At 34.7% G+C, this 15,015-nt stretch overlaps 1 protein-coding gene across 1 annotated transcript; it reads left to right on the forward strand.

Moving 5' to 3' along the window:
- LOC131848769 (serine hydrolase-like protein 2) lies at window positions 1-10,234 on the forward strand. The gene is made up of 6 exons (XM_059198700.1): window positions 1-187; window positions 797-867; window positions 987-1,256; window positions 1,475-1,671; window positions 9,537-9,634; window positions 9,958-10,234. The coding sequence occupies exons 1-6, from the start codon at window positions 156-158 to the stop codon at window positions 10,232-10,234; spliced, it is 945 nt and encodes a 314-aa protein (XP_059054683.1). The 5' UTR covers window positions 1-155.
- Window positions 10,235-15,015: the final 4,781 nt, after the last annotated feature.

Consider the following 15,015-nt stretch of genomic DNA (forward strand, 5'->3'; position numbering starts at 1 on the left):
TACGGCCTTGACCGTCCTATTTTTTTATCGTATCTTTCACAGATGATATAATACGCTGTCTGTGGTTATCTCATTCTATTACAAATAATGTTATCTAACTTTAAATTTTACTGAGTAACGCTTGGTTATTAGTTGACAATAGTTTGATATGAAAAATGAAAGTTACGTGTGTGCGTTTATTTAAAAAGTAAGTAAATAATAATTTCATACATATACCTACCATATCTAGAAAATTCTATACACTAGTTTATATAATATTTATTTGTAGGTTAATCTCTCTAATATAATATTTTTAAACTAAAATATTTGCCCTATAACTTAATATTTTATTCCAAATAAAGCAATAATAATTCAGCATTCATAACATTACACATTTGCGTAGTTTTTTTAGTTTTTTGACAACTTCACTCTGACAGATGCATGCTGTGTCAGTGTTGCTAGGATTTAATTTCAGTTTACCCCATACTCTATCTCTACAGACATTGCTTGTGTTGCCAATATTTGATTTTGTTGCTTAAATATAAGAATTAAGAATTTTTAAAACTCGCTTTAGAGACCAATAAACAAAATCGATATGATTTTTATGGAATAGATGTAACAATAAATTGAAATATCGTTTTGGATCTTTTTTTTTTTATATTATCGAATTAGTTGCCAGCATATTTAAAATGTTTTATTTATATATTTTCAATTAGCACTTTGAAAACTCCTCTTCAAAAATAAAATTCAAGCATTTAGACTGTGCTCATTTTGTCATGTTTTTGTCTTATTTGTAAATAATTGCTTATGCTTTCAGTGTAGCAAAGACTATTATACAGCAAACAGAAAAGGAGGTCACTATAAAAGCGCCATGGGGTAACATTAGAGGTATGATAAAAACACGGCTTTGCCTCCAATGGGGTAGCAATTTTTTTATTTAATTAAGCTATTTTATAAAATTAGCCTAATCGAAATGTAATTTCTAAAAATTAAGCATTACTTTTCAGCGTTGTCTTGGGGCAACCCGTCCAATCCCCCGGTGTTACTCTGCCATGGCCGACTAGACGCGTGCACCTCATTCCGTCCCCTGGCCAAGTTGTTGCCAGACACTTTGTTCTATGTGTCCGTAGATTTACCAGGCAACGGTCGCTCCGACCACTTGCCTAAAGGCGCAAGGTACACTGCAATAGATTTTGTACCTACTGTGCAGAAGATTAAGGATCATTTTAAATGGGAAAATTTTGCGTTTATAGGGCATTCGATGGGTGTCATTATAGGTAAGATTTATTTGTTTTAACTGTCATTATTCATCATAAAGAAACTCTATAGGAGATTAATTTGCCTATAGTTAATACTAATGCCCAGTTTATTAATTATTTCTCTCTGAAAAAGTTATATTATTTCACAAGTATTGTTCGGTAATAAACATGTTCTAGTAATGATAGATATGTAAGTGCTATATAATTTATGTAACAAAACTTCTCGCTCTATGCAGGAAAGTTCTACGATATAGCATATCCAGGAGACATCTCTCGGAAAGTGGAACTTGATCCTTTGCCAGCATATTTAACATGTCCACCTGAGGATCTCAGCGAATGGTACAGATATAGCTACGAGAATTTCTATAGCGAAGATAGGTACCGGATATTGACTTCCGGTTTGGAGACTGCACCCAAGTACACGTATGAACAGGTTAGTATTATATGTACACTCGTATTGTAGACTTAATTATGTATTTATTTGTTTATTTAAACTTAAATAACAAATACAATACTGTTAATTTTATATATATTAGTGGTATTCGGTGGTAATAATTTCGTCACCTTTTCTTCACCCCGCGTTAAAGTCGCTGGTTCAGGGCGTTTACAAATATACCTCTGCCGATGCCTATTATCTAATCACTTTTGTGTACACGAAATAATAAATAAAATATAAAATTGTCCCTATACTCACCCCAAATACACCAAAAATCCGCCAATTTGCATCAAGTTTTCTAATATGACCGCCGTAACCGCTGTTCGTTCCCGCGATCGAATCTGTCACTAGTGTGGCGCGCCGCGTCCGCCAGAGGGCAGGATTTTTTCATATCCCCAACATTAAGACTATAGGGACGTGTATATACATTTATAGTTCAGGTGTGTTGTGGTATGTTGAAGGTGTAGTGCCGCGAAAAATGACAATAATTGCAGGAAAATTACACATCCCCCCGCCCGAGAAAGGCTGATTGCCTTTATCAAAACAAAAAGTAAATAAATAGAGAAAAACAAAAATTATAAAATTATATAGACCGCTCATGTACAGAAATCGCTAAAAATACCGCAAGAAAACTAACATAATAAGTTTTTTTTTTTTTTAAAAATAATGAAATAAATAAATATGAAACATTAGTTAGTGGGGAGTCTACAAATCTTCACAACCGGACGAGTTATAGTGCCTGTTGAAGTGATAAGCCTTACCACTCGTACTACACCATCTTTACCCGGCAACAATTCTACAATCCTGCCCAATCTCCACTTTAAAGGAGGTAAATTTTCCTCTTTAATTAGGACCAAGTCATCCACCTTAGGAGGATCTATAGGAGACGTCCATTTATTCCGCATTTGAAGAGAATGGAGGTACCGCTCACTCCATTTTCTCCAGAATCTCTGTGAAAGAGCCTGAATTAGATTGTACCGACTCAACCGTGAGTTTGGGATGTCTTCAAAATTATATTCCGGTACAGATAATAACGAGCGTCCGATTAAAAAATGCGCAGGTGTTAACACCTCCAAATCTTGGGGATCCTGCGTCAGTGGACACAACGGGCGACAATTGAGGACGGCTTCAACTTTAGTGAATATAGTTACTAGCTCCTCAAATGTCAATATCTGGTCACCGATGACTCTCCGCAATAAAGTCTTCGCCGCCTTTACAGTTGCCTCAAAAAGACCGCCAAAATGAGGCGCTGCAGGTGCATTAAAACGCCAGGTAATATCGCGTTTACCTGCGCTACTACTAAGTTGCGATTGTACTTCCCGAGAAGCTAAATACCTTTGTACCTCATCTAAGTGTCGATTGGTACCTACATAGTTAGTGCCGTTATCCGAACGAATCACACTAGGTAGTCCGCGTCGAGACGTAAATCTCGTTAGAGCCGCAAGAAAACCCTCTGTCGAGAGGTCCGTAACACATTCAAGATGAACGCACTTAGTCGAAGAACAAATGAAAACACAAAGATATGCTTTCAATGGTTTTGCGTTACGTAAACGAGAAGATTTTATTATAAATGGTCCGGCAAAATCCGTTTGCACGGTATGAAAAACTCCAGTAGCAACTACTCTATCCGTAGGTAAGGCAGACATTAATGGTTCTGTAGGTTTAGCCTTTGTCCGAAAACAAGAAATACATTTAAAAATTCTGGTACGTATAGCTTGTCGTGCCGAAATGATCCAAAATTGAGTCTGTAAAATGGCTTGCAAGGCAGTCGATCCCGCATGACAGTGAATTTTATGATGATGATCTATAATTAAACTCGTTAATGGATGATCCTTTGGCAAAAGAACCGGATGCTTTCGATTATATGACAAATTGGAATGATTTAAGCGTCCTCCGACACGCAAAAGGCCCTCCCCGCAAATAAAAGGCATAAGCCGCCTTAAACGTAAAGAACAAAAACTACTCTGCTTGAGGCAACTTAAATCATCCGCAAACTCCGCAATTTGGACTAGTTTTATCAACCGCAGTAAAACCGATTGTCGTTCTTTTGTTGTCAAAACTCCGGTAACCTTATGGTTTGGATTTTTACAATTACTAAAAAACCTATAACAATACGCCACTACCGCTAACAGCATATTCAAAGAACTAAACCGCAAAAAAATAGGATCTCTCTTGACCATCACCGCGTGAACCTTCACCACCGTCTTTCGAATACCAGGTAAGTCATACTCAGTTTTATTATTTTCACTCAAAGGCCAGGTATCCGCATGGCCTTGAAGCCAGGAGGGGCCCCACCACAATTTGTGCTCGAGCAGTTCCGAAGCTCGACAACCACGACTTGCTATGTCGGCAGGGTTCAGTTCCGAGGGTACGTGTCGCCACGTTATATTCAAACCGCAATTAATAATTTGTGAGACTCTGTTTCCTTCAAATGTCTGTAAAAGATGGGGTGATATCCGCAACCAAGAAAGTACGATAGTACTATCAGACCAGCACACAACATCCTCAATGTTCACATGCTCGTTAATTGAATCCACCACGTACTTTACAAGCCGCACAAGTAAAGCTGCTCCGCAAAGCTCCAGTTTCGGAATAGTAAGCCTTGACTTTACAGGTGAAACCCGTGATTTAGCCATCATTAAAACGATCTTAACTTGACCGCTTTTTCCCACTGTTCTCAAATAAACAGCAGCCCCATATCCAAGTTCAGACGCATCCGCAAAACCATGTATAGAACACGTTCCAGAGTTTCCCAATGCAAATCGTTCCATTTTAAGATTTTCAATCATAGGCAGTTTGTTTAAAATACCTTGCCATTCCGCAACAACGTCTGCCGGAGGTTTGTCATCCCATGACAACTTTAACAACCATAGACGTTGCATTAAAATCTTTCCCTGAAAAATTACAGGGGAGATCCAACCCAATGGGTCAAAGGTCCGTGCTAATGTCGATAAGATCGATCGTTTTGTACAAATTTCCATATCACTAAATCTGGTATGGTAAGAAAAACTGTCACTACTTGGATCCCATTGTATTCCCAATAGCTTAATGAAGCTAGGCCCATCCGCGTTGTCTTTAAAAATTCGAGGTTTCTCCAAATGTTCCGCTGGAATGTCTTTTAACAAATCCGTAGTATTTGACGTCCATTTACTGAGTTCAAATCCGCCAGACTTCAGTAAATTCACTACGTCCCGCTTAAGACTTTGAGTCTCCTCCAGGGTATCCGCACCGCCCAAAATATCGTCCATATAAACTGAAGACCGGAGAAGACGCGCCGCCGCCGGAAATCGCCTTTCTTCGTCATCCGCTAATTGTCTCAACGTCCGTATTGCGAGATAAGGACTAGACTTCATGTCATACGTTACTGTGTTCAATTCATACAGTTGAAGGGGCATATCAGGAGACTCCCTCCAGAAGATGAGTTGATGTGCACGATCTTTCGGAGTAATTAAAATCTGTCGGAACATCATTCGGATGTCCGTAGTGAATACATATTTATGTAGTCTAAATCTGCAAATGATCTCCATAATATCACGTTGTAACTTTGGTCCAGCATGTAAACAGTCATTAAGACTTACTCCGTTGCTAGTCTTGCCGCTAGCATCAAATACGACTCTTATATTATCTGAATCTGTTTTAAAGATTCCATGGTGACATATAATATAACAACCGGAATCATAGTCTTCTGGTTTTCCGACACAGAGTGACATATGTCCCTTTTCCGCATATTCCCGCATAAAATCTACATATTTTTTCCGCAGCGACTCATTTAACTGCAGTTTTCGTTCCATTGTGAAAAAACGCCTTTTAGCCAATAAAACTGAATCTCCAAGAGACGGCCTGTTCGATAAAAAAGGTAAGTATACGACATACCTTCCGCTCTCGTCCCGCTGATGAGTAGTAACAAACATAGACTCGCATTCCATATCCTTAGGATCTTCCACTGCGCTAGGAATATCTTCCACCTCCCAAAATCGCTCCAAAATGCTATCGGTTGAAATATTACAGCAAAAAGTTTGCAAAAAATGAGTCTCCTGAGAAGCTGGTTCCGCAACCGGACAAATAACAGGCCCAGTCAACACATGCCCGAACACCGTATTCATGGCACGAGGTAAATTATCATGTATCTTTATAGTACCATCCCCCAAATAAATATCTGCAATAAGATCCGCACCAATTAAAATATCAATTTCCCGACTGATATAAAATTGTTCATCAGCAAGAAGTATACCTCTATAACTTTCCGCTAAATGAGGAGATAAGGAAAAACCTGGCAAATTTCGCGTGATCTTATTTAACACTGTAGCTGCAGTGTAAAGAACAGGTAGATCTGTGTACCTAGGTATTATATTTAAATTAACTACTCCCTTGCAGCCAGTTACAGGAATACCACTCAGTCCCGTGACTGATATAATATTAGACCTCAACCGCTTTAAGCCCAGTCTGTTGGCACAATGTTCCGAAATAAAGGTACCCTGACTGCCGCCATCTAGTAATGCACGTGCCTCCTGGTAATAACCGTGTTTATCCAGTACTCGTATGATAGCCGTTGACAGTAATACCGTCCGTTGATAAGTACCAGTGGCCTGTGATGCCATTCCTCCAAACACCTCATTGCTGCCTGTACTTGCCGATGAAACCCTAGCTGTAGGAGCCGTCTCCTGAGGCGGATGCTCCGTAGCATCCGTCTTGCTTGGGACATTATTAGTAGATAAACGGGGTTGACGTTCCCGTGACCCCGCAGGTATGTCAAAATGTAATAAGGAATGATGTTTAGGTGAATTGCATTTATAACAATTTCGATTATATTGGCAATTAGCAATGTTATGACTATTAAGGCATCGAAAGCATAAGTTAGTGGATATTACGTGTCGCTTTCGGATGGTAGGCTTTAAACTCAAAAACTTCTCGCACTTAGCGATGAAGTGACCGCTCTTTCCGCAGTATTTACATACCGAGCTAACTTCATTGTGAACTACCGAATGTACAGCCCGTACCGCTGGAGCTGACATTCTACGCCGCATATGAGCACTGGAATCAGGATCCGCACTAGATTCCAATTTACGAATCTCACCTTCTAAAAATTTCAATAAATCTTCAAAGGCAGGTAGTTCCTTTTCATCAAACTTATTTTCAAAATCCCTTTTTAAGTTACTATCTAATTTTTGAAAATTTATGTAAAATAATATATAAGACCACGTATCTACTGGAAAATTCATCTTTTCTAAAGCCTTCGTATTTTCGAGCAAAGTATTCACAAACAATTTGAGTCCACTCAAATTTTTATATGTGACGGGTGCCGCGCTTAATAAATTGTGTAATAATTTATCCGCTAACAAACGTTTATTATTATAACGTGCCTTAAGTAATTCTAATGCAATGGAGTAATTATCACCGACAATAGATAAATGCTGAATTAATGTTTTTGGTTCTCCTACTAAAGAACTAGATAAATAATACAATTTTTCAGTATTAGTTAATGTTACATCTTGATCAATCAATGATTGAAAAAGTTCCATGAAGGAATTAAATTCCTGTAATTTCCCTGAAAATGAGGGCAGCGCTAACCTAGGTAAAATCACTTTAGACTTGAGATTAGTGTCGGTCTTTATATTGTAACCACAGTAATCCGCTTTAGTTTCAAGAGATAACTCAATATATCGCCGCTTTATAAAATAATACTTCTTATTATATGTCTCAAAGACCGTCTTAAGTTTCTCTAACTCCGATTCATCCGCCTTGAGTTGCATCTCCGAATGCATAGAATCAAATTCTTGATAATTATTTTCTAAGTCCGCATACCTAACTTGAAACTCAGTCTTTTGTTCCAATGTTAACGAATCTGTCCGCACGAGATCATAAATGTAATCAATATTGTGAGTGGCTTTATCGTACCTAAATTGAATTTTCTTAACCGCCGTTGTCATTTTCGATAGTAAGTGACAAAACAAGCAAACGTAAGTAAAACAAAACCCCAATTCAAATAAAACGTAAGCAAACGCGAACTATCAATTTTGTAAAAGTACTTAATATATAATAAACTCAAGTTTAATTTACTTATAAATATTTAAAAAATAACACAAATTATACTTATACAAATACCTTCAACTGGCACTATAACTTATACTAGCCAAGTATACTGAATAATTACATAAAAAACAAAGTAAGTTATGCCTAAAATACTACAGGAATAATACTTAATTTTCCGATTCAAGTATTAAAAACTATCGCAAATATCTAACGCTCATTAATCGACAATAAACCACAAAATAGTTATTAATGTAAACTATTTCTAAAGACACCTAATTATAAAAAATAAAATAAGTTACACTGTTTGCAAAAATTATGAAAAAAAAAAAAAAAAAAATTATGAATATTATAATAAACAAATACACTGAAATTTTATAACAAACTCCAAGGAATAACGTAAATAATAAAATAAACAAAAAAAAAAACAAAAACAGTTGTTGGGATTTGAAGTACCAACTTAATAATACGAAGTCGAACTATTGAACGCAAGGCCAATTAATGTATAGTCAAAGTAATGAAATTAGAATACTATATCTACTACCATTTAAAAATTTATTACCAAAAGTAAATAAGACCGTCTTTATTTACTTTAGATTTAAAATAAAACACATAACACAAAACTAATAACAATATAACCCCTAATATCCAGGAGACAATAATTTAACCGCAATTAAACAACAAAATATCAAATATGCCGGTGAGGTGAAGTATTTGTCATGTAAAAGTAATGAAATTGTGAAAGTATAATTATATGGGAGGGAACCAAAACATATATATACCAATGCCTAACACTGAAACATAAATATTACCGCAAATTATGTGTATAGTGTGCAAATAGTTTTTAAATTATGATAATTTTATTACGTAGGTAGGAATAACCTCAAATATGTATATCCGCGATTTTATGTGTTTTTCTGTAAATGATTAGAAATAAACAACGACAAAGGATAAACTCCGATCCGTCTCGAAGTGACCAATGTTAATTTTATATATATTAGTGGTATTCGGTGGTAATAATTTCGTCACCTTTTCTTCACCCCGCGTTAAAGTCGCTGGTTCAGGGCGTTTACAAATATACCTCTGCCGATGCCTATTATCTAATCACTTTTGTGTACACGAAATAATAAATAAAATATAAAATTGTCCCTATACTCACCCCAAATACACCAAAAATCCGCCAATTTGCACCAAGTTTCTAATATGACCGCCGTAACCGCTGTTCGTTCCCGCGATCGAATCTGTCACTAGTGTTGCGCGCCGCGTCCGCCAGAGGGCAGGATTTTTTCATATCCCCAACATTAAGACTTTATAGGGACGTATATATACAGTATATATACAGTGTAGGTGTGTTGTGGTATGTTGAAGGTGTAGTGCCGCGAAAAATGACAATAATTGCAGGAAAATTACACAAATACAATATATACATACGATGACCTTAACACCAATAAGCATTCTCTACCAGTCAACCATACGGCAAATAGACTAAATATTAATCGACGCAATAACGTTTACAGATATACGTGGTTATTTTGTCGTCAAAATACATAGATATAACATCTAACTTACTTGTGATATTGTAGTGTTCACTTATTTATTATTTAAGTCTCGTTATATCTTCTAGTATATTAGTTGTTATCTCTATAATATAGCTCGATAGCCTAAGCTACACGTCGTAAGTCCAGGGCATCCAGACGGGAATATCCTTCTTATTTATTTATTATTAATATGAATACTCTCCTTACAATACTGATATTATAAATGTACCTGAGGTTTCTATTGAAATGTCAAAATTTTTAAGTTTATATTTTACAATAGTATAAAATTGTTCACAGGTTCTTCAAATGACGATGGAAACCAGAAGACTGTCAAAGGAACCAGCAGAGCAAATTCTAGAAAGGTCCTTGGTGCCGGCCGGGGACGGATTGTATAGGTAATTTAGATAAAAAAAAATTGTTATTCAAAACTGCTTAAATTAAGTTTATTTAAATAAATGATTTTATATTCTATTCATTATTTTTTCAATTTAAATTTTTCAAATACAAATATTACAAAGTTGATTATACATTGGACCCCGCACTAGGCGCCTGTGACATGTATCGCGGGGGTCCACAAAAAATTGCCAAATGTTAATAACTACTACAGATCAGTCTACTCACTGAGTAGATTTGACATATCATAAGAGCCTGCAATAACCCACACGAATGAAGATGTTTTAATTTGATGTGATTTTGTAACAAATCTTTCTATTTCCAGAATAACGTACGATCAACGGATGAAACTTTTGACAGTGTTGCCATACTCGCCTGAACAATTACAACAAATATATACGTTATCAACTACACCCACGTTTTGTATTTTAGCCACAGACAGCATTCACGTTGGATTTTACGATAAAACACCATTTGTACGAGACGAAACACTTTGGCCCAATAAGAATTATAAGTGTACAATTGTCGAAGGTGGACACGATGTGCACGTCGAAAATCCACAGTGTCTGGCCAAAGATATATCTGATTTTCTATTATCGTAGAATGAAGTCGAATAATGATATTAATATTTATTATTAACATATTAGGAAATAGAAACAGAAGTATATATTATTTAAAAATAGAATCTTTGTAAAAAAATAATATTTTTAAAAATAATTTATTTATCCACAGATTTTTATAGTTTTTGATCCACGAAAAGTATCAAATATTTTTTTAATAATACGTGCTGAATAAAACATAATGCAATTGTCGTTGTTTTATTTTGAAACTAGCTACTCGCCCCAGCTTTGCACGGGTGTACATGTATTATACATATAAACCTTCCTCTTGAATCACTCTATCTATTAAAAAAACCGCTTCAAAATCCGTTGCGTAGTTTTAAAGATTTAAGCATATATAGGGACAGACAGCGACAGCTACTTTGTTTTGTACTATGTAATGATTACAAACTCTGGCCAGCTGTTAATAAATTTAGTATTAATGGCCTTGTGAGGTAGCTATGTGCTATGACTCACCTACCCTCTTGCATTTGATTGTTAGTTAAGTCACAGATAACATAATATTACATACAGATACCCGATCCCATACAAGAAAATGGTTCCTTCCTAACTCGGGCTATTCTTCGGGCTATTTTATTTCGCCACCGTAGCCGCTAGATGTCGCTAGATCTGAAGCAGTTCGGATTACTAGTGGGTGCTTAGTAACAAAGCATGAAAATAGATGGCAGTCAATTCAGTCTACATGACATCTGTTTTGCAAAGATATGTATATAATAGATATGTAGGTAACTGTATCGTGTACCTCATTAGGGACGATTCAAGATTCAATGTAAATGTGTAGGTATAATATCGTTAGCCGACACTCTGCAGATATGGCTTATGTGCCAATGTATATACCTATTATGTTATGGTTTATTTTACATTCCATGCCTATTTTTTTGATATGTTGTAACGCGTCTGCACTATACGTATAGCCTGATTTTGATACGTTTATACTCGTACGTATCAAAATCGGGCTATACGATTTTTTATTTCAATCGTTATATGTATGAGACTGATTTTAGCTACAATTAATTTACTGGTATATACCTCATGTATTCTACGATGTACCCCTCTTTTACCTAATGAGAATTCCGCTATATCTTATATATAAATTTTGTATCACAGTGTTAGTTGCCATATTTCTCCCACATTTTGATGAAATTTGATATGTATACTTGCCAGGTCTGAGGTAGGGTTGTTATCTATTTTTTATACCCCTAAGTCATAGGGGTGGCCTACCCCGAAAAAATATTTTTTTGTATTATGGACAATTTTTTATTTATTTATAATGTTACATTGAAAATACATACACGCCTAAATTTTCACCCGTCTTTCACCAACCCCTATTTTTAATAGCGATATTCTAGCTGATTTAATTGAAATTTGGTAGATAGATAATGTAGACCCTGAGAAAGGCTACTTTTTAATGCGAAAAAGTATTGAAAGGGGAAATGAAAGGCTATAGATAGATGAATTTATAGATGATAGCAATATATAGCAACAATAAGTTTATTTGCGGACAACGTTATAATTTTAATTTTCATACTGCTTTCTTGATATATGATAGCGTAGCGGCTTTTGTATTGATTGCCGCATGCATCCTTATGTAAAGTGCGAATACTGTAACTACCATATAGTAATTTTTGTAGCTGTGACGTGGTCGTGTGGAATGAGTAGTCATGCTCACTAAAATGTCCAGACATGTGGCGGCGTGGTGGGCCGGGTCAATGGGCTCCCTAAAATATGGTCGAGCGCAGTGATGGCTGGCTCATCCGTCATACTCGTGAACGAGTGCTGCTTGTAGGGACTGGTCTGCTCTTATCACTACGACTGATTGTATTTGACCCAAAAAATTAGTGCTTGTTGGTAGTTTGTATTCACACGTTTCGACTTGTAAATGTAAACTTACAAGGATTATTTAAAAGAGCAACACACAAGTTTCTTGCTCGTTCTTCTTGTGATGAGACAGCTTTCCGAACGAGTGGTAGATAAAAAACAAATTGTTATGACTATTCAAAAGTGCTTAAATTAAGTTTATTTGAATAAATGATTTTCTATTCTATTCTATTCTATATGAGGATATCGTAATTTTTAAAGTCAGATCTTGTAAGATTAAGTGAACAGGGTCGGTCTAGGTTTTTCATTATTAGAAATGTGTAACGGGGTAACACGTTATTTAGTGCGAAATTGTGTATATTACAATAAAATTTAACGAGAAAATATTATAATGATGTCACTGGGACACTCATTGCCTTACTACTATATCGTCCGTTAGTCGCGAACTTTCTGGAAACACGAGAGGCGCGCTCCTATTGGTCGGTCGGCGCGGTTACCGCGCGTAGATGAGGTAGACGAGTCTCACGGCGCCGCAGCGTAAGTACTTACTATACATACGTAGTATACATATAGGTGTTACAAATGTTTTTATTACGAGTAATATTACTCTGTTATCTAAGCAAGTAATGTGTGCTTATTTTGAACTTGATAACATTCTGAATTACTCGTATATCTTTCAATATCTTTAGCGGTATAAACCAGGTTATGTACTACTACTAGTATTGTTAGTGAGGGATAAAGTTGATGAACAAAAATAAAACAATATTCGTATTAAAAATATGTTCATCTAATATTTTTGGCATTATTTTTAAGTTTCTTCCAAATACAAGGGGTCTGACATGGGGTGTTATGTACCTACATTAAAAGATACTTTTTGAAATGTATGTACCTACATTAAAATATAATTTTTGAAATGTATGAGATGTATGAAAGAAATGTATGTACCTACATAAAAAGTTCATTTTTGAAATGTATGAAATGTATGAAAGAAATGTATGTACCTACATTAAAAGATAATTTTTTAAATGTATGAAATGTATGTACCTACATTAGAAGATAATTTTTGACATGTATGAAATGTATGTACCTACATTAAAAGATAATTTTTGACATGTATGAAATGTATGTACCTACATTAAAATATAATTTTTGAAATGTATGAGATGTATAAAAGAAATGTATGTACCTACATAAAAAGTTCATTTTTGAAATGTATGAAATGTATGTATGTACCTACATTAGAAGATAATTTTTGACATGTATGAAATGTATGTACCTACATTAAAATATAATTTTTTAAATGTATGAGATGTATGAAAGAAATGTATGTACCTACATTTAAAGTTAATTTTTGAAATGTATGAAATGTATGTACCTACATTAAAAGATAATTTTTGGCATGTATGAAATGTATGAAAGAAATGTGTGTACCTACATTAAAAGATAATTTTTGACATGTATGAAATGTATGAAAGAAATGTATGTACCTACATTAAAATATAATTTTTGAAATGTATGCACCGTACAATAACAATACACGTTAAACATCATACTACAGAGTCATACGCAAGTTAAAAACAAACTGCTATGATATTAATGAGAAAGGAAAATCAACTTTATGGTATTCGAGTTAGGGTCGATTTCTCTCTTTTTTTTTAAATACTATTTTAATCTTACCAGTTGCCAGTATTCGAAGACAGCTACGATTCGTACTCGATATTTTAAATTATTATGTAATCGATTTTTCAGTACAAATGTAAATACCCAACGACACTAATAATGTACTACTATATTCCGTTCTTTGAAACGGAACACTGCTATAATACAAAATAATGAAAATTTACTGTTCACAACGACTCATTAAAAGCATCATCGAATAATGCGCTGTAATAAAATCCTGTTATCGATTATTCAAAAAAATCGATAATACATGTATTTATTTTTAATATGACAACACTTCATACATAAGTATTATTGGAAATAGTATTACTTGCTTGTTCGGCTATTTTTAATTTACTTAAAAATTTTTTATATGTTTAATTTACAATAATAATATATTAAGTGCTTATTATTGGAAAATATAAAAAAGACATTTAATTAGGCCGATACAAATGACGACAATGCCATCTATGAAAGCATTTTGAAAACATTGAGCCCCATATTAGCACTGATTAAAGTGTAATTAAGTACTGGAAAATAACAAAATGAGTAAATATATGAAAATTACTTTTCTAAACGCATTATTTCATTTTAACATGTATATATAACTTTTTAAAAATTGATTAAACATTTTTGAAAACACAGTTTTGTTTTTTAAAACGTTTGCAAAACTATGAAGAATTCCATCGATACCAATCACGCCATCTATATGCAACTTTTAGCAATAATAATGGCTACTTCCTCATTGAGTGCCACTGGTTAAGTGAAGTCATTACCCCATTGTTAGCAATGTACCTAGTCAGGTTGGTCCACGGGGTTCCACTTGAAAACCATCGTGATAAATTTCTGGTGAATTTGTCACGATGGGCCAACTGACCTGGCCCGCTCATTCTCCACTGGAGCCCCGTCAACGACAATTATTAGCAAAGAAAGAAAGAAAAATATTTATTCAGTGCAATGTAAAAAATACAATATAAACACACACAGACTATTCCATCATCCATTTAAAAAAACATTTAGTTGCCATTGAAATGAAAAAATGAACCAACCATAAATTGCATAAAACATCTAGATAATTAATGAATAAAAAAAAATAGTATAAAATTTATTTATTTATATATTTCTCCGAAACGGGTTACATTTAATTATTAAATGTAATTTTATATGTATACTCGGTAGATCTGAGTATACGGTGTTATCTATATTTTATACCGCTAAGCGATAAGGGTGACCCACCTAATAAATTATGATGTAGCATTAAAGTAGATACAATCTGTAATTCTCAC

Source organism: Achroia grisella, unplaced genomic scaffold (genome assembly GCF_030625045.1).
Source record: "Achroia grisella isolate CSIRO2021 unplaced genomic scaffold, CSIRO_AGI_Agris_v1 utg58740, whole genome shotgun sequence".
NCBI lineage: Eukaryota > Metazoa > Arthropoda > Insecta > Lepidoptera > Pyralidae > Achroia > Achroia grisella.

Coding starts and splice junctions, on each gene's coding strand:
- LOC131848769 (XM_059198700.1), top strand. CDS start 156: ATGAAAGTTACGTGTGTGCGTTTATTTAAAAA. Junction 188..796: donor TGTGTGCGTTTATTTAAAAA/GTAAGTAAATAA, acceptor TTATGCTTTCAG/TGTAGCAAAGACTATTATAC. Junction 868..986: donor GCCATGGGGTAACATTAGAG/GTATGATAAAAA, acceptor ATTACTTTTCAG/CGTTGTCTTGGGGCAACCCG.